The sequence below is a fragment of the Lytechinus pictus genome, chromosome 11 (assembly GCF_037042905.1).
Source record: "Lytechinus pictus isolate F3 Inbred chromosome 11, Lp3.0, whole genome shotgun sequence".
Classification (NCBI taxonomy): domain Eukaryota; kingdom Metazoa; phylum Echinodermata; class Echinoidea; order Temnopleuroida; family Toxopneustidae; genus Lytechinus; species Lytechinus pictus.
In genome coordinates, this window is record NC_087255.1 from 10,712,920 (window position 1) to 10,734,024 (window position 21,105).

General features: G+C 37.7%; 1 protein-coding gene across 9 annotated transcripts in view; it reads right to left on the minus strand.

Moving 5' to 3' along the window:
* LOC129270798 (sperm flagellar protein 2-like) overlaps positions 1–21,105 on the minus strand; it is a 58,864-nt gene that overhangs the window by 28,632 nt on the left and 9,127 nt on the right. For 4 of the 9 annotated variants that reach the window (XM_064106715.1, XM_064106711.1, XM_064106712.1 and 1 more), the window contains exons 6-26: positions 20,968–21,043; positions 19,766–19,897; positions 18,376–18,564; positions 17,297–17,484; positions 15,365–15,440; positions 14,605–14,703; positions 13,107–13,223; positions 12,289–12,391; positions 11,577–11,674; positions 10,561–10,666; positions 9,886–9,984; positions 8,974–9,092; positions 8,242–8,345; positions 7,787–8,040; positions 7,300–7,435; positions 6,422–6,563; positions 5,469–5,615; positions 4,800–4,848; positions 4,154–4,270; positions 3,386–3,418; positions 384–550 (exon numbers count right to left, since the gene is read on the minus strand). In XM_064106715.1, coding sequence (XP_063962785.1) covers positions 384–550; positions 3,386–3,418; positions 4,154–4,270; positions 4,800–4,848; positions 5,469–5,615; positions 6,422–6,563; positions 7,300–7,435; positions 7,787–8,040; positions 8,242–8,345; positions 8,974–9,092; positions 9,886–9,984; positions 10,561–10,666; positions 11,577–11,674; positions 12,289–12,391; positions 13,107–13,223; positions 14,605–14,703; positions 15,365–15,440; positions 17,297–17,484; positions 18,376–18,564; positions 19,766–19,897; positions 20,968–21,043 — 2,551 coding nt within the window. The remainder of the gene's footprint in view (positions 1–383; positions 551–3,385; positions 3,419–4,153; positions 4,271–4,799; positions 4,849–5,468; positions 5,616–6,421; positions 6,564–7,299; positions 7,436–7,786; positions 8,041–8,241; positions 8,346–8,973; positions 9,093–9,885; positions 9,985–10,560; positions 10,667–11,576; positions 11,675–12,288; positions 12,392–13,106; positions 13,224–14,604; positions 14,704–15,364; positions 15,441–17,296; positions 17,485–18,375; positions 18,565–19,765; positions 19,898–20,967; positions 21,044–21,105) is intronic. The other 5 variants (XM_064106717.1, XM_064106714.1, XM_064106716.1 and 2 more) reach the window with 2 other exon arrangements.

The following is a 21,105-nucleotide window of genomic DNA, read 5'->3' on the forward strand; positions in this document are numbered from 1 at the left end:
AAAAAGAATAAATACAGATTGATATATAGATGTCATTAAAAGTGAGAAATTTGAGTAGAAAAAAATAAAATACCGGTATATTTTTATCCATAACTCTGTTATTCTTTGGTGGATTTTCGCTAATATGTTACACTTATATTTATTGATGGCAAAAAGAAGCTGCTGAAAACTGCTTATCTAAAAAAAGAGCCAATGGAGTAAATTAGAGAGTCAAAAGGGGCTTTATATGTTTGTCATTTTGCCTCCGACGAAGATTCTGCTAGGATCGAAAGCTTAGGCCCCTTTTGACTTATATTTATTCTATAATTGACACCATTTTGATTTCAGGGAGGACTTCCGCAAGTTCCACTTCATGAGGGAGAGGCTCAGAATATAAACCCTACCTCATCAACTGGCTCATCCACATAGACCCAATCATCTGATCCCGGCTGAGGAGGAGGTGGACCGGTGGGCTCGGCGGGAGGCTCTGGTTCCGGTTCTGGCTCTGGAGTAGGGGTGCGGCGTTTCTTGGGCGACTTGCTACGTGAACCCTTCCTCTTTGGTGAAGCACCTGTAAAATTGTACATATCATCAGGGGCATTAGTATGAATTGTTATATGGATCCTCAACAACCGTTTGGTTAAAATCTATCACATGACCAGTAATTAATTTCAGCTAATGGCTGATACTAATGACCAGTTCTATTGACTGGTCATGGTTTTGAGATGAGGATGGTTTATGAAGGAAGAGAAATGTAAGGATCCTCATCATTATCTTAAACATATATAATATACAAATAATGCACGTAAGCGCGTGCATGCAGGGCCAAATAATGAACGATGTGCGAAAAGAGCCAATGGATATACCGCACAGATGTCCGCAGGACTGAGTGCGGTATATCCATTTGGCGAGTCGAGCACAGAGTTCATTATTTAGGTCCTCTATGCACAAGAATGCGTGTATTGTTTGTTTTATACAACCCCTCCCACTCACCCATGTTACTGAGTTGCCCCGAATGCTATATTTGATCTAAATTCTAGATAATTTTAGAACTCGCACTATCCTGCACTCTGACGTCAGAGTGCAAGATAGTGCACTTGGTATGACGTCAGAGTGAAGGATAGTGCATTTTGGATGCAATAGTGCAATTCGATGAATGTCATGTGATCTGATTAGGACCAATCAGATTACAGAACATTCTTGGGAATTGTACAATACCCATTATTTCGCTCGGGCATTTAATAGGAAAATTAAACAGACTAGTAACTTCTGAAATAGTCAAAACACCTTTGGCTGTGCCTCAAGCGTGTTTAACAAAACTATTATAAAGATACCTCATTCATGTATTCTTACGAATGCCATCGATGATGTGTATTACCTGCACAAGCCCGTATTCAGAATTCAGGTTTAGTTTAAACTCTGAGGCCCGTCTTACAAAGAGTTGGGATTGATCCAAACGACCACAACTATGGACAGCCGGCAATGTCAACATCTAAAGTGTATGTTTGTTCAAAAATATTTACTAGATATTATGTATATTCATCATTCATTTGAAAATTCAGTGTGATTCTCTTTGTTTACTAAAGGAGATTGTGCAAATTTCCTGTAGAAAAATTATGGCATTGATGGATTTCCATACAGTTAAGACTGATTGGATCAATCTTTACTCTTTATAAGACCGGGCCCAGGGCCCCGTCTTACAAAGAGTTACGATTGATCCGATCAATCGCCGCAACTATGGACGGCCAGCAACGTCAACATCTATTAAGCATGTTTGTTCAAAACATTTTCTAGCGGTGATGTATATTCATGCATTCATTGTTTTCTTGAAAATTCACTGCGCTTCTCTTTGCATAAAAAGGACATTGTGCAAATTTTTCGTAGAAAAAGTTATGACACTGATGGATTTCCATAGAGTTACAATTGATCGGATCAATCGTATCTCTTTGTAAGATGGGGCCCTGGTCTAAAGTGGTTTAAGTATGGATAGTCAAAAGTTGACACAAGTCTCTAATGGGGTGTTGCAAGAAACTTGGGATCAATTGCAAGTTTCTTTTTGGTCCCTAAATCAATCATATGTCTTGCAATTAATTGCAAATTTGCGATTGATTTCTAATCTGCACCTTGAAAAACGGAGTGTTATCCGATTTACTACAGCTAAACGTGATCTGTCAATTTTAAAATTGGAACAGAATATTTGCAATTCATCGCAAATATTTTCTTGCAACACCCCCTAAGAGTATTAGTTGAACTTATCATTTCAGTCTGCACCCCAATTATTCACAATGGGATGAGAATGATAACAAAATAGTTTTCTTTACCATTAAGGCATGGGGAACAAATTTGGTAAATATATATATATAAGAATACTGTGTAAACAAAATCTTGGCATTTTGGGCCTATCGTAATTTCATAACTGATTTAGACCGTTGTGCAACTTAAACCGCTCTTCGGAAATGGGCCAATAACTTTAAGGAATGGTCCAGAGTGGTGAAGAAAAACTTCAAAAATATATCTCTTTTTGTTTCATGCTGCATGATGTCATGAGTTTGTCTTTCTTTAACCAATTGCATTTTATGTAACATTCAGAAAAAATAGTGAAAACGAATAGAAAAACCAAGAGCTCGAATATTTAATTTAGCTCTTTGATCAATTGTTAAGCTTTGCGTTAAAGGGCCTTGGCCTGAATACCCAAAACTTTCCTGTTTGTACACATTTCCTATGTGAATGTGAAAAAATGAATCGGAATTACTGAACAAAACCCAAGTGTGTTAAGGAACAGAGTACTGATTGTTCTATGGAAGTTTCTTTTTTTGTGCAAAAAAGGATGAGGCTAAAAGTGTGGTGTTACTGTTAATTCGTAAAAAAAAACCTTCTGTTAAGAAATTAGTGTGTACATATTGAAAGAAAGAAAAAAAAAATTTGGATTTTTCTTAGTGTACACAATGAAATAAGCATAATTATGTACATAAATCTGCAGAGACCATGGTCTTGTACCATGATACAAACGATACTTATTTCAAGACATAAGGGCCACTGCGTATTAGTCTTAGGAATAGATCTACCTCAACGAGAATGTGTGCATAGGTTAAGATGTTACACTCTTGACTAGTGTGCAAAGCTGAAATCCGATGGCCAAGGTATTATGAATGAATGATCTCTCAAACCATCAGAGACGACATATAAAACAGAACGTTATCATTCCTATTATTTCCTAGACTCGTTACCCCTTAATTTGAAGTGAAACAAACTTTGATGGTTATACACCAGTGTTAAATGAAAACAGGTCTCTTTCATCTCTCCCTTCCCAAGAGACATTGAAAGTGCACCATTAGTACCACACACTCATGTGATCAATTTATGAGTTATTTTCAGGTATTTTGAAATGTTAGTTTCGAGGGTGTACCTTTCTTCTTGTCTTCTTTGGCACTCTTCTTTGCTACGGGTTGCAACAACGGATGAAGGAAATCCTCATGAATATTCAATACTAATTATGCACTCTTAAATTAAATTAAATTATCCATGCCATGAACATTCATCACTTTTACATTTATTGAACATTGTGAGTCATAATCTTCTCCGAACCATGATGATAATGGTAATACTATTAATTATTTGCAAAACTATACATTCAATTCAATTCAAATTCAGGTGAACAGATTGAGTAAAAATAAAAACATCAATACAGTCAAAATACATAAACTATTCCAATACATGACATAAATACAAAGGAAATTTAAGATGCGGAGGGGATTGAAAAAGGCCACATACATCCTTTAAACATGTAATACTGTCTTACATTATTTCAGTTTATTAATTTTTATTTACTTATTTATCTTTTTTAACTTATTTTCATTTTTTTTAAGGAGGGAGGATTAACCAATGTTGACAGTCCAAAAATTGGGTTGGAATTCAGAAAATATTGGCAGTCAACAAAATGGGTTTGAATATAAGAAATGTTGACAGTCTACGAAAAAGATTTAAATCCCAACAATTTCAGCAGTCAACATAATGGGTAGGTATCCAACAAAAGGTTGACAGTCAACAGTGAATTACGCTCACCGCGAACATACGCGTACCACAAATATGATGGGCATGAACCAAATCTTTTAATCCGACAAATGATCTTTGATTGGACAAAATAGAAATATATACTCATGAAATGTACACTTACCATCTTTGGAAGGCGACTTCTTGGCACTCCCGCTCCGTGACCCCTTGCTGCTTGACCTTTTACCTTTCTCTCCCTTAGGTGACCTGCCCCGAGCTGACCCCTTGCCTTTTGCTGACCCTAGAAATAATTGTTTCAAACAAGTAGTAAAAAAAACTATTAAAATGATTTTCTAAAAATCTATTGAAAATATGTCTTATAATTATGATAATATATAGAAAGCATTTGTTTGAAGGTTTATTAAGAACATTTATAAGTGCACTATTTTTTGTGTGTAAAAACCGGGTATCAGAATTGAATATTACAGCCTACCTAATGACAATGTTTATCACAGTCATGAATATGCATTATTATTGTATATTATCTGAAAATTACTACTACATTATCCAACAACTAATTAATAAAAGTTACAAATTATAATCATATCTCCTGTTGACTTGAGTTTTAGTATGCTTCAAAGCATTCCTGTTCCTTAATAGCGATCAAAATGATCATGCTATTTTTCACAGCAAAAAAAACCCAAACAATACACTTCTCATTTGTTTGATGAAAGCGATGTATTGAGACTATAGGCTTTATATGGAACGAGATATGTGTTTGAGTTCAGTACCCTATAGGTTTGGGTGAAGCAATGATTGTGAAACCTTACCAGCTCTAGAACCGCCTGGTGAAGCTTTGTCTGTCTCTGATACTGTAGTCTGGATTGGAAATAAAAGGGTGGGGAGAAGTGAATATACTGTTTTGAACGTAAACCATAAACATCATAATAATATTAATAATATTCCACTTTTATATAGCGCTTAATACATCAAAACGATGTGTCTTTAATATGCGTTTTACAGACATATTATTACTCCATCATCATCATCATCACCAACATCATCATCATTATCATCACCAACATCATCATCATCACCATCATCATCATCATCATCATCTTCATCATCATCATCATTATCATCATCACCATCATCATCATCATCACCACCACCACCACCACCACCACAATCACCATCATCATCATCATCATCATCACCATCACCATCATCATCATCATCATCATCATCATCATCACCACCACCACCACCACCACCACCACAATCACCATCATCATCATCATCATCATCATCACCATCACCATCATCATCATCATCATCAACCACCACCACCATCACCATCATCATCACCATCATCATCATCATCACCATCATCAACATCATCATCATCATCACCACCACCATCACCATCATCAACAACACCACCACCACCACAATCTTCCTCTTCCATTGAATGACCACCATCTTGAATACCCTCTTACCTGTGGATCTGGCTGCTGAGGAGCGGTTGACTCCATCCCTTCTGTCGGTACAGCTGAGCTGGTATCAGCGGTAGTTGGTGGAGCTTCTTCTGCTGTCTTCGATGCTTCCTCCTCGGATCTCAGGGCATCTTCTTTAGCTTTCTCCATCTATTAAGAATTATGAAATGTTGATATGGATTCTCAGCAAGCATTTTCTAATGGCTGGTACGAATGACTGGTTCCATTGACAGTTCAATGTTTTGTAGATTGTTTATCAAACATGTGTCTCCTTTGTTCAAAGAACTTCACTGGGTACCGGTCTTATAGAGAATTACACAGTATTTGCTTTGTCTGTTTACATTTCCATAAATATTCAAACGCTGCACTAAATTTCATTCTTTTTTTTCTAAAGACACCACCACTGGTAGTAAAATGATGATGTCACATTATTCATTTGCATTCTAATTCTTTTTTTAATTGTATCTCTGATAGAGATGAAAAAAAATATCCACAGCCAAAATTTTGTATAAAATAGCTCAACAGGGAGCAGGATATGACCATTTGAATACCTATGTAGCCCAATTAGAGTCTTTGGCCTAGTTCTAATTGTTTAGAACCAGGCCAATAATCAGGTATTCATGTGATCATATCTTGGGGCCCATGGAACTGATTCCTACAAAACTATGGCTGTGGATTTATTTTCATCATGCTCTTTCAAGATCTGGGGGGTGTTTCATAAAGTTGTTCGTAAGTGAACGACTGGTAACCCTTTCTTCTGCACTAAATAATCACCAATGAGCATTTAATGGTGAATATCATTTACCACAAGAAAGGATCACCAGTCGTTCTTAAAGTCACTCTTAACTTACGAACAGCTTTATGAAACAGCCCCCTGGTATAAGAAACAATGAAATGCTAAATCTGTTTTATGACGTCACACTTAAATACTGTATAGCTTACTTAAGTCCTCTCACCTTTTCTTTGGTCTCCACCATCAGGTTCTTGACTGCTTGACATGCTTCCTCTTTCTCCATACAGATATCCAGCTTCTGCAGGATGTGGAAGCCGGAGAACCACTTGTCAAGTTTCTTCCAAGAATCTTGGAATCCAGTTATTCTATTAAAGGCAAGGAAGAGAGTCAATATTTATGGGTGGGTTCATGTTTCATTAAGAGCCAATCGAATGCGAGGATTTTGGTAGATTATAATGATAGTCAGTGAAAGTCACATGTGATTCGTTTCATGAAATGCTCCCCGATGTATATCATGCCATTCGAGGTGCTCTTAACAGTTTTCGGGCCAAACCATAAATAGCGGTTACCGAACAGGATAAGGAAAAACGGGCGCCTGTTACAGAAAGAACTACAATTAAATGCAACTCCCAAAAATTAAAAATAACTTGATTTCAACCCATCAGAAACATGCATTTACAAGTTGCATTTAGTCTTCTGCAAAAATGTTAACATAAACACAAAACTCTCTCTGCAACAGGCATTAAGGAAGTGAAAGGACGTGTCAGTGTGTTTATCCAACAGTTAGCATAGTAACAGTGCTTCTCAGCCAATCAGAATTAAGAAAAGTTGTCAGGGGCCTGTTGCAGAAAGAGTTGCGTTTAAATGCAAGTAAAAAAAATCAATCGCAAGTCCCAAATGCGCGATGTTGAAGGGTTGAAAATAAAGTTACGCATGATTTTTAGAGTTGCGATTGATTGCAACTCTTTCTGCAACGGGCCCCAGCATGGACAACTTGCCAGACCACAAATTTTTACAAAACACTCTCCTGATCATTGATAGATTGTTCCCAAATCAAAAGTTTGCCCCCATATCTCTGCAGCTGACCATGTGCTAGCTTACCTGTGCTGGATCTGCTCCTGATCGAAGGCCGGATCCTTGACCGGTTGGACCTTCTCCTGCTTGCCCACACCCGATGCGCTGCCCTCTGGAGGCGGCTTGAACTCCTGGTGGTATTCCTCTTCCTCCTGGTTAGCATCTAGGAAATATTTCACAAAGAAATAAGAGTCACTTAAAGTTTCTCCTCAGTCTTTTTTAGATGTGGTGGATGAAGCCCAGCAAAAATTTTCTTTAGTGTAAGGGACAGGACCAGACAAGCTCAAAGTATGAGGCAAATCTTCATTTAAAGATCTGTTCACATTACTAAAGCTATCCCATAGAATATTTTGTGATGACTTTCTTAAAATATTTATTGGTATTTTGCAGCCTGAAGAATCCCAAAATTATGCGAAACACTTTTTAGGGGAGGGCCGTCATACCAACTCCTACATTCACAAAATATTGCTATGCTTTGTTCCATCTGTTTTGTCGCGCAATGTCTCAAACTTACAATATCGGCCAGCAGCCCTCCGCATGGCCAGATCATCGGTCACATCCAGGTGGACCACTAGATCGATCCCGCTGACCGGGGGAGGGGGGTCCTTTGGCGGGTTGGGGTCAAGGGCCAGTCGACTCTGTCTGAGCTTGTGCTTCGAAGGTTTGGCGTTGGCATCGTATCCACTCAGCGCCTTTTCCAGTAGCTTGGCCTGGGCTACAGTGGAGGGGAAGCCATCCATGATCCAACCCTGCTCCTCCTTAGCACGCCTATAGAAGCAATAAAAAATACGAAAACATTCTTATGGTTCCTGCACATCTAACACTAACATGTTGCTTTGTGAATTTTACTCTATTTATTTAGATAAAAATATTTTCAGCCTGGAGCATCCCTTTAAGATGTCAGTACCTAGTTCTTGAGCTGGTGCCGTTCAAAATGAAAGTGGTATATTGGATTTTAAGTGGACTTACCTGACTGCTTCCACCATGATCTCCACCAGGAGCTCGTCCTTGAGAGGTTGTCCTTTCCGGAGCAGCTTGATGGCCTTCTGGCCAAGCTTACCTCGAGCACTCAACTAATAAAAAAAAATATAAAAGTGGTATACCAGAATTACAGGTGGTCAAACTGGTCAATTGCTAATTGGTCTACACCCGCTTGTCTATTTTCAGTTTGGTCTCGTCCCTCATGGTCTAATCTATTCTGTCCTAGTTTGTCTACAACCAGGTCAGCTACTAACCATTTGTTCTAATTATCATTTAGCCTATTTCATTTTGTCTAATTTTGAGTTAGGTTATCCCCATTTCATCTGATATCCACCTGGCCTAACACCATTTAGTTTTTAGGGTTAGATTAGCCGTTTATGAGCCAAATTTTCATTTGACAAAATTAAAAAAGAGTAGATTAAGCAAAAATTAGACCAACTTGGCCTTGGACTAAGTGAGAATTAGAATAAGTATGTATGCAGTGTTGACCAAATGGCCATTAGACCACGTTGATAGTAAACCAAATGTGTCTAGCCCATGTAGTATTAGACTACCTCAAAATTAGCCTAACTGCTAGTACACTAAATTAATATCAACAGTCAAACTGACCTGAATAAAATACGCAAATAAATAAAAATAATGAATATGAGGTATCCGAATAAGAATTTAATTTGTAATCTTGAAATAGAAAAAGTGATGAAAAAAAAAATAAGCATATACCTCAGGTTTATCTTTCTTCTTTTTCTTGGTAGACTTGGGCTCCTTGGACTCCGCCGTTTCTCCTTCTTTGGTCTCCCCGGCTCCTTCCTCCTTGGAAGCTTCTGGTTTCTCCTCATCACCTGGTTGGTGACAATAAAGAATCACAAAGAATTTCATACCATTGGGATGTTTTATATTTGGTAACAGGAGCTATCCATCATCGAAAGTGGAATCATTTTTTATGATCAATAAAAGTTATGTAAGGCTCTGTGTATGTGATACCAATGGTATGTTTACCAAGTAAGAGGTGTAGTCAATTACCAATGGTATGTTTACCAAGTAAGAGGTGTAGTCAATTACCAATGGTATGTTTACCACGTAAGAGGTGTAGTCAATTACCAATGGTATGTTTACCACGTAAGAGGTGTTGTCAATTGCCCAAAGTAGAATCAAGTTGTATGACCAACAAATGTAATGTAAAGCTCTGTATTTGTGACACCAATAGCGTGTTTACCAAGCAACGGGCGAATCAAGTTTTATGACCGATAGACGTTATGTAACAATATGAATTTCACCAATTGCCTAATATTGTAAAGCTATCATCTCACTTTCCTTCCTCCAACAATTCCCTGAATCAAGGATATGAATCTGTGTGGTGAGGCAGCATTATTTGCATAGCTCTGTAGATGTGGTTTTATCACAGGTATTACCAGTGCTCTTCAAAGAGTCTAGGGTTGGCAGATCACAGCAAGGGTATAAGTTTTTGTGCATCAAAAGTTACTAGGGCACACCAGAAAAGTGGGAATATTGTCCTTCCATTGTTTAAACAAATCGGCAGGAGAAACAATGTATCATTACTGCCAATTTGAGGGAAAGCATGTGATCAAGTTAAACCTATATTAAGTCTAATTCTGAAAGATTAAGTTTACATACCTTTCTCTTTGCCGTCGTCCGGTGGAGCTGTAGTCGTGGTTTCTCTTGAAGGAGGGACCTCGGCAGTGACCCCAGTCTTGGCTGAAGCTACGGACTTAGCTATAGATTAGAACAACCCAAAATAACATTTATTTGCATACAGGTATAGGCAAGGTGTGCAGTTTTGTTACATATTCTTCAAACAGGGTTGGGTAAACTGGTAAACAGCATAATTTATGCAAACCGGCCGAGCCGTGTTGGTCAGTGCATAATCGTTATAGCGCGCTCAGCAGATATGACGACTTTTTCCCATGAGGCATTGCAAATTTTGGGGCTGTCCGCTGCAACCGATAGGTGGCGCATCGTATTATGTGACCACCAAATTATACCCTTAAAATATTCATTCACATCTTGAAATCAATTATAATCAATTACAATTTGAGATTTTTTTCAAAATTGATCAAAAATATCTTGAATAGAACAAAGCAATACATATTCACTTGGTTCATTAGGTAGATAAAGACAACAAATTGATAACAAGCAGACAACAAATTGCATTCACAACCTCATTAAAAAACAAAATCAACCAGAATGAGTTTATCAAAGACAACTATAAAGGGAAACCAATTTCATTACATGCTGATCACGACATGTTGACTGGTAAATATTCACTTCTCTGTAGCATTTCAAACTTACCATCCACTATCGAGCCTGGTGGAGCAGGGGTTACAGTGGTTGAGATGTTAACACCAGTCTGGGCATCTGTCTGAAGCTCGCCTTCACCCACATCTGTAATGGTCTCCTAAAGGTAATTTATTTTTATGTCAATTATTTAGTTTATTTTGTTTTTAAAAAAGATCTCTTTACGATATGATTTGAAGATCAAAGAAGCTATATGGAACAAGTTGGACAATTGACCAAGTACAAAGTATGCATTCTTTCTGCTCATTTGTCAATCTTTATCCTCAACAACTGTTTCTTCAACCTTCTCTCTCCTTCATGTTTTTCCTCTGGAATCATTTCAGTCATCATAATAGCATGACCTCAGCCAAGAGCATGCGATAGTGCCCAAAATTGCACGGTGGTAGAAAAAAAATGAGGCAACCTATTCAGTTGCATTGCAAAAGTTTCACTTTATCTATATATTCTATTTTATATGAATTCAGTATATCTAGTCATACATGAAATTAGATTTGGCTGTAAATCTGTTAATAAATCCTTTTAACTGCTGTTTTGTTAAGTTTTGAGATTCTTTAGGGGATTCTGATCAAATGAACCAAACACAAGATTAATGGTATGATATCTTGATTAATTAATGAATGTTTAGCTTAATAGAACTCTGTCTATTCCTTGTTCCTACATGATTACAATTATGAGTGAATAACCAGCTGAATATTAATTCTGGGTCCCATCTAACAAATAGTTGCGATTGATCCAATAAACATCAACTATATGCAAATCCATCAATATCATAATTTTTCAGCATGAAATTGACAAAGAGGAAGCACACTGAATTGTCGAGAAAACAATGAATGTATGAATATATACATCATATCTAGAAAACAATTTTAACAAACATGCATTTGAGAAGTTGCATTTGCTGACTTTCCATAGTTGTGGTTGATGAGATCAATCTTATCTCTTTGTAAGACAAATTTGTGGACAAATGTCACTAACTGCCCTAAAGATCAATGGTGTGTATAGATACTCACTGTTGGTGCTTCAGGCATTTCCAGGATTTCGCCTCCCTTATAGGCATCCACAGCCTCTTGGACTAAAGCATCCACATTCAAAACTTTCAGACCATGCTCTGAAGATTGAAAACAAGAAGAAACAATTTATTGGTGGTGTCCCTTAATCAGGGCCCTGTTACAAAAAATTGTCACCAACGTCAACTTCAAAAGCAATTGATAATAAGTTCTGTGTAAACTGGTGGTTTGCCTGGCTGTTGAGCCCTGTTGCTATACGAGACGATTGAATGTAGAGGGGCCACCAAATGTAAGTTTCCTGCAATGTCGTGTACATGATGGAAATTTCAAGATAACGTTACTCCCACTTTCTATTTTTTGTTTTATTTTTACTTCAACCTTACAGATAAATTTGCATACATAAAAGGGTGAAATTCATAAGACCAGTGATCATTGTGTCATGATAATCTTCAAAACCAAAGAAAGAAAGAATTTATGAGCACTACAAAATATATTCAATCTGATCAATAAATAATACATATAATGCCAGCTGTGGTTACAATATAAAATGAGTTTGACCAGAATCCAATAAAATTATGGAAACATTGTTGCTGCATCTAAGTACTTGGGCCACTTGGCTTCAATATTATTTACAAAATTGAATGGGTCAAATCTTAAAAATGGAGAAAAAGGCTGGAAAACACATATGCCCTAAAAATGTTTAAGTGCTACCAACCTTGTGCCATGTATTCTGCTAGAGTTGTCTTCCCACAGAAAGCTTTACCCAAGAAACAAGCTTTGACAGGAAATGGAGGGATGTCAGGTGGGGCAGGAGGGGGCTGAAAAAGACAAGAGGAAAAATGATAATAATAATTGTTTTTATATAGCTCTTAATTCATTCGACAATGTCTTGTTTGAGTTTCAATACATATATTATTTAGAAACTGTTCTTGAAATATTTTGAACAAATCAACTCAAATCACATAGAATTAAATAAAATATCACCATCACCATCTTCATCAACATCACCAACATCATTATCAACATCATCATCATCATCATCCTCATCATCATCATCCCTCTATTCTTATATCCATCATCATCATCATCAGCAGCAGCATCATCATCATCATCATCCTCATCATCGTCATCATCATCCCTCTATTCTTATATCCATCATCATCATCATCAGCAGCAGCATCATCATCATCATCATCTTCATCATAATGATCGTCTAAATGGGCACAACCAATCGTCATCACCATCACTATCACTTGCTAACCTTTTCTCTCTTTCAATTCAAAGTCAGATGCTGCAGAGTATATACCTAACACTTAATCTTCTTCACACCTTCTCTAATATCATTTTTTTTCATTCATACATACAAGGGGGCCATTTCATAAAAACTTACAATCGACTTCACTTTCTAATCATAGTATTTCCACGGAAATCTTGATTTTGATTGGCTGGTGAGGCTTGTTACCATGGTAATTACCATTTATAGCAACGTTACAATAATCTTACATGTTAAAAAACAGGCCTAAGATCACCTACCGATGGAGGGGAGACGATGTTGAAAAGACGAGCGAGGATGTGACCCAGGATGGCGTTATTGCTTGGGATCCCTTTGATTTCGCTCTCTTCTGGAGGCTGCCATTCACCGACCATATTCTATTTAAAAAAAAAAGAAGACAGAAAAGCACAATAAATACCCAAAACCAGCAAAAAGTTCAAATAATAATAGGCATTTGTATTGTGCCATCTATCTAGAACAATCTATCGAGGTGCAACGTTATTATTATTATTACCCCATCTTTAGCTCGAGCTGCCTTTCAGCGCTCATGCTTTCAAGGAATTAATCCTGTCGGGTACCCATTCACCGCACCTGGGTCGAGTGCAGCACAATGCGGATAAATTTCTTGCTGAGAAAAAACACGCTATGGCTAGGATTCGAACCCATGACCCTCTGTTTGAAAGGCGAGAGTCAGAACCACAAGACCATGACGCGCCCACTAATAATAATAATAATAACAATAAACATGCATAAATTTTGTATAGTGCATATCACATTATGTGGTTCCTGAGGAATAAGCTGCTATTACTTTGTTTTTGGCATGGCAGCAAGGAACGTATTGAAAAAATTTCAAGGAATGAATCCTGCCAGGTTCCCATTTTCCCCACGTGGGTTGAGTGCAGCAGTGTGGATCATATATACCTCGCTGAAAGAAATTAGTGCCATGGCCGGGATTCGAACCCACAACCTTCCAAGAGAATGATGAGAGTCACAACTACTAGACCACAACACTTCCACTAAGTGCTCATAATGATTTTTTTCGAATCACAATATTAGCCACAAATTAGATGACAGTATATAATTGTAAAGCTCAGGCGACTCCTATCTTTCCTAAAGGATTGCACATTCACTGAATGCTGCACACTTGCAATGGTACATCACACAAACTCAACTAACTCCATAATAGACCAATAATATGTCATTAGTAAAAAAAAAAAAAAAAAAATTATTTTGCTGGTCTGGAGTTGGGTTTTGCCGTAGTGACTGTGGCATAAGAGTTGCATGCATGTGTTGAAGAAAACAAAGGGCCGAATTCATAAAGGTGGTTTTAAAACCATCGGTTGAACCCATGGTTTATGCAGATTTTCTGTATAAATTACGCTTATTTACGGCATATATTAAAAAAATGTCCAATGCTAATGCGCGCTTTTGTCACAGTACGCCAAATTGACGCCTGTTGCTGCGGTTATCCACGCTATTTTATTCATGAGTCCACTGTTTTGAATTAAAGAGTCCATTCTTCTAACAGTAGACTCATGAATAAAATAGTGTATTTAACCATGGCAAGAGGCGACAATTTGGCACACTGTAACAAAAGCGAGCATCAGCATTAGACATTTTGTAACATACGCGGTAAATAAGCGTAATTCATACAGAAAATCTGCATAAACCATGGGTTTAACCGATGGTTTTAAAAACTACCTTTTGTGAATTCGGGCCTAAGAGTTTCCAAAGAAAAAAATGTCAGAGGCTTTTTACCTTGTACTCCATGAAGTCACCCTCATCAACTAACTTCTGCCTCTCTTCCTCCATCAGCTGTTCTTCAGTCGGTACCTCAGGTTCAATGAATTCTTCCTCCTGAAAACAAAATTATAACAGATGTTAGACCAAGTGAAACCAGTCAGTCCATCGGTGCCCGACCGATGCTACTGGACAGGGGCGGATCCAGGATTTTCAAAAGGGGGGGGGGGCACATTTTCCCGATGAAAATTTGACAAGCCCCCCCCAAAATGTCACTGCTACCGGTTGCCAGTGCAATATTTCTTGCAAACCAGGCAGTAGGCCGATGGAATGAATATATAAGAAATTCAGAGTCAAAGACTCACCAGCTTCAGAATAGCATTTCAAAAAAATTTCATACGATATCAGATTTCATTCAAACTTACTATGATTTTCTTGCTTGAATTTTGTTTCCAGTAACATAATGATATTGATGCATTCTTGATCAGTGCAAGTGGTCATTGTTTAAATTTTTATGTTATTAAAACATTTTTCTTTATATAATGAAGACAATAACGAACCACCCCCCCAAAAAAAAAAAAAAATTAATAAATGAATAAAATAAAAAATACAAAATTGCAAAAATAAATTCAAAGAAAATGAAAAATATAATGAAGAAAAAAGTCGATTTGAAAACAAAATAAAACGATGAAAAAGATCATGATAAAAAAGAATCAACAAATTAATCAAAAGAGAAGCAATTGCATTTTTCAGTGAAGAATGGTATCACTTTTCTTACCTCAGCTAGCTCGTACAAAGGCTGACCAGTTGTAAATAAGAGCGTCCACTCTCTCATTAATTTCGGTGGTAATAACCTGTAAGACAAGCAAGCAAGAGATATAGAGATATAGTTCTTCTCATTTCCAGTTACCCAACTGGATTACTCTGTATTATATACAGAACTGAAACATATATATGTTTACAGATCCCAGAATACAAAATTGCTCTTTAGCTACTGTTTCCGCCTATATTTTGGCATACAGATGTTTTAAAGAATGGCTACTTTCTTTATGCCAGTGTTGTTTAGAATGTATCAATAGCAATTTAATAATGCACATTGTGCACTTTTGATGTGCACTTGTTGCACTCTGAGACATGTTAGCACAAAAAAAGTGTGCACGTGACCCACATACAGTCGATGCCAGAAGTTTACATCCACCCAGGAAATTCAAAGAAAAGTTGACATTTGCCAAACATCATAAAATTTAGTGTATCTTATAGGATATTTGTGCTATCATGACGAATTTGATATCAAAGAAATGAGTACTAGTATGTCATGCCCCTTCATCACATTGCTTTGTCATCAGGGGCTGAAAAATATTTCGTTGCCATTTTCCCCCAAAAAATCTTAATATTTTAGACAAATTAAAAGTAAAAACTTGACAAACACATTTCACATTTGTGCTACTTACTTCTCAGCACAAACATTTCAGATTACACTTTTTTGTTCAGTGGTGACATTATACAAATATTCAATGTTGATGAGTGCGATCGTTCCGAATATTGCATGAGTGTGCAAGTTGAAACAGTCTATTCAACGACGCGAAGCGGAGTTGAATAGACTGTTTCAACTTGCAACGAATGTACATGTAATATTCGGAACGTCGCACGAATACAACATTGAATATTTGTTTTATACAACACCGATAGCTTACAGTTTAGACTAGATCTAGATAGGCTAGATCTATAGGTCTAGTCTATGACTAACGCGCGTTAGGTCTTATTTTGCTTACAATGTTGTCTTTTGATCGTCGAGTAGATTTACTCCAGTAATCCCAGGAGAATCAAGTACTTTCAACATAGATCCATAAAGTCATAGATCCATGAAGTCCAATTTGTGAACGAATTCCATAAAATCCAGAAGAAAATATAAAAGGTAAGCAGCGTACCCTGGGGATAATTAGTTTAGCAACGTACGTACGCGCATTGTGTTCAGCGTAGCAACGTGTATGCGCAGTGCTACGTACATCGGTCAGAGATACAAAAACGTGATTATGCGCGTATACCGTTAATTCACTTAACGTGTACGCGATACGAGGCATGTCCATGGGTTCAGTGTGCCTAGGGATCTTGCAGTGCTGGCTTTTTTACTTCAGCGTGCTATAGTCGACTATAGCACGAGCGTGCAATAGTCGACTATAGCACGGCTATCATATCTTAGCGTGCTATAGCTGATTCCTCTGAATGTCATGTGACACGCTTTCATCCAATCAGCTGTCAAGGATCTATCCATGTGTTGTATAAATCATGATAGAAAATGTAATATTAAACGTAGATTTGACATTTATATATTTCTATAAAACGATGTTTGAAAATATAATAACAAACAATAGAATACATTTAACATGAATATTAATTTAGTCTTCAAAGAAAATACCACCTGAAATCTACTTTCATCCCAATGGCATCCCAATCATGTGAAAGAACTTAACACGCTCTTTCATTTGATACCAAATTCGTCATGGTAATATTTATATTTCTGAATATATAGTAAATTTTACGATGCATGGCAAGTGAACAAATTTCACTTAATTCCATGGGTGTATGGCCTCAACTGTAAGTGCACGCAACTGGCCACAATCTTTAACCAGTTTAGAATAGCTTAAAAGTACCGTGCCATTGAAAGCAGAAAAAAAAAATCATCAAACAATGCCCTGTAGTATTGACTGACCTATTGGTGAGCTCCCTGTACTTGCCAACCTTGCAGGAGAAGTCCACAATGTCCATGAGGATATCCTTGCAGTGGGTGTAGTGCTTCTGGTACTTGGCTTCGGCCCTCTCCTGGGCTATCTTGTCGTGGAGCTCCTTGTCCCGCTGGGTCTGCTCAATGTACTCCAGCTTGGCTTGCCGGGCCATTTCCTGTTCGGGAGATCAGTGAAGGAACGTTTCTTTAGAAAGTTGTATTGTCATGTTTGCTCTCCTCTAGTTTCATATCAATGAATATATCCTTTCTAATCAATCCCTATTATCAGGGATATCTCTGCTTAGGGTCTAAAGAAAATCATTATAAAGTTCAGTTTATCTCGCTCAATTCGAGACCTTATCTTGCATGAATGAACAAGAAGAGTTTAAACTTCTAACATAAGAGTACAGTTGGCTGTGTTAGATTTGTAAGACAAATAATGCACATAGTTTGGGGGGATATAAATCAGTTATATTATTTATTATTTATTCATTATTATAATATGGTGACCAATGATAAGAAAGAAATGAATAACTTTCACTTCTTTATGTTCTCTGTTATATCTTACACTAAATCTCTTAATGAGAGAGTAGATGCAGATGTGCTCTTGAGTTCCTGCATGATCTTTTAAGAAATTTTAATCTGCTATAAGAGAATGGTTCACTTATCATCCAACCACAAATCAAAGTGCTAAGTTTGAATTCAAAACATGTTTGAATTCAAAACATATTTGATGAAATTTACAGCTATTGCTGACAACAGGTTCGTTTTTCTGGGACGCACTATACAAATGGACAAATATCAATGACAACAGACACACTATACAAATGTACATGAAACATAATTGATGAGAATAGCAATTGAAGTTGACCACAGGCTCACTTTTTCTTGGACGCACTATACAAATGGACAACTATCGATGACAACAGGTTCCCGTTTTCTGGGACACACCATACAAATGTCAATGAGACACAATTGATGAGAGTAACAAATACAGCTGACAACAGGTTCCCTTTTTTTTGGAATGCACTTTACAAATGGACAATATCATACTTTTGAATACTTACCGCTTCTTTGTCAAGGGCTTCCTGGAAGTCCTTCTGTCTGCGCTCTTCGTACTGCTCCTGACGGAAGATGCGGTTCTGCTGGATGACGGCCTTCTCGTGCCTCAACTGCAGCAGCTGGGTGGCGATGCGTCGCTCTTGCTGCGATTGGCGCATCAACCGGGTCACAAGGAACTCCTCACGACGCATTCCCTATAGAGAAAAATAAGCAATTGTACTGTTGATGTAACAATCTCAGCAAAACATTTTTCAGCTTTCAAACATTGAAATAAATTGTTTTCATCAGCTAGCAAATTTATAGTAGCTAGGTCCATAAAGCGGTTTGTAAGTTACAACTGACTGGTGTCCGTTTGTCGATTCATCACCTCAAGTTGAAATCCACACTTCACAGATTAAAATTCTTGATGTTAACTAGCATATTAGAGCAAAGTTTATGAAAATTTGATCAGCGTTGTAGGAAATTAAGCCTCACTTTTTTTAATCAGGAAAATTTTGGGATATTTCATTTAGCATAACAGGTATCCAGTCGTACCTAAACTCATAACTAGTTTACAGACATCTTTGTAAAACAACAAATTTTTATGATCTTTTTTTTTGGGGGGGTTTATTATATCTTGATGAAGAAAAAAACCTCTCTTCGTCCTAGTTCATCTGTTTTTTTTGCTACAAACTATCATTTGTAGCTTCCAATCAGTTGTGCAATTACAGATTCCTAGGTGACACAATTGGCCCTTTACAAAATGCTGTCTAACAAGTGTCATTATCTATATGCCATTAACTTGTTGGCTTTGGGAGCTTTAATGCAAAAAACATTCTGATTTGTTCCTGGTAAGTGCTTTGTATAATGAATTGCATATGCAACATTGATTGTGATTGGTTTATCAATTGATTTGTTCATTATCACCATATTAGCTTCATGGGCTTTGATCTAAAGAACAATGCTGATGGGTTCATGATGTGTGTTTTGAATAAATGCATATGCAACATTGATTGTGATTGGTTTATCCATTGATTTGTTCATTATCTCCATATTAATGTCATGGGCTTTGATCTGAAAGAACAATGCTGATTGGTTCATGCTATGTGTTTTGAATAAATGCATATGCAACACTGATTGTGATTGGTTTATCTGTTAATTTGTTCATTATCACCATATTTAAGCTTCACGGGCTTTGATCTGAAAGAACAATGCTGATTGGTTCATGCTATGTGTTTTGAATAAATGCATATGCATCACTGATTGTGATTGGTTTATCCATTGATTTGTTCATTCTTAGCATATTAGCTTCATGGGCTTTGATTTAAAAGAACAATTCTGATTGGCTCTTACTCAGAGCTCTGAATAGATGCATATGCAACACTGATCGCGATTGGTTTATTTGTTTATTATTACCTCATTAGCTTCGTGAGCCTTGATCTGGTCCACAAGGACTTTACGTCTTCTCTTCTCCCTCTCCTGCCTGGCTACCGCATCCTCCTCGAGGCGCTTCCTTATCTTCCCGATGTAGTCATCATTGGAAGCAGGCTATAGGAAATATAATACATATTGAAGCATAAATTCATGCAAGAGGTCCTGTACATGTTTCATATGCAGCAAAGGAAAATTTTACCGTTTTCAGTTTTAATAAAGCAATCGGAGTCCCGGGGGGGGGGGGGGCACTCGACCAAAAAAGTGGTAGGGGTGTGCCGCGGGCGAAACAAAAAACGGGGGCCTTGGAGCGGGCTCATTGTAAAAAGGAGGGTCCTCGGAACGGGCTTCGGAACTACAAATGTTTGTGAAAACGGGGGTCCTTGGAACGGGTCGCCTGCGTGCGAGTGCGTATGCATCCCTATGGAACGTGCATGCAGCTAGCCCGGCGGCACGACTGACGGGCGCGCTAGCGCAGAGGCGATGGTCGAACAGCGAGCTGCGGCCGCTTTTCACCAAAATTGCGACCGGAACGGCGTAACGGAAAATATGCGAAGCCCTGGAGCGGATTTTTTTTCTTCTTTTTTCTCGAGAAGAAGAAAATGCTATGCTTTGGAGCGGCTTTCTTTGTTCTTTTTCTCAATAAGACAAAAATGCTATGCCTCGGAACGGAAATTTGAGTGTAAAAATGGGGGTCCCCTCCGCGGCACATACCCACTATGCATTATATACTGAGTGCCCCCCCCCCCCCCGGGATCGGAGTATAGGTGTACATTAAGACCCAAATTCACAAAGGTGGTTTTTTAAAACCATCAGTTGAACCCATGGTTTCTGCAGATTTCCTGTATGAATTAAGCTTATTTACAGCGTATATTAAAAAAATGTCCAATGCTGATGCACGCTTTTGTCACATTGCGCCAAATTGACGCATGTTGCTGTGGTTATCCACGATATTTAATTCATGAGTCCACTGTTTTGAATTAATGAGTCCAAAACAGTGAACTCATGAATAAAATAGCGAACATAACCATGGCAACAGGCGTCTAGTTGGCGCACTGTGACAAAAGCGCGCATCAGCATTATAGAGGAAATCTTCATAAACCATGGGTTCAACCGATGGTTTTAAAAATCACCTATGTGAATTCGGGCCTAAGTGTTTATCGACTATATATTGAACCACATCTTACCTTAATGAGTGATGCTAGTTCTGCTTGGGTTTTCTCTGGTTGCTGAAGATAGGCCGCTACTTCTTCATCAACATCTCTGTAAAACATTAAGGGAAAATACCACAAGAAAATGATGAAATAAGAAGAGTAAATCAACAA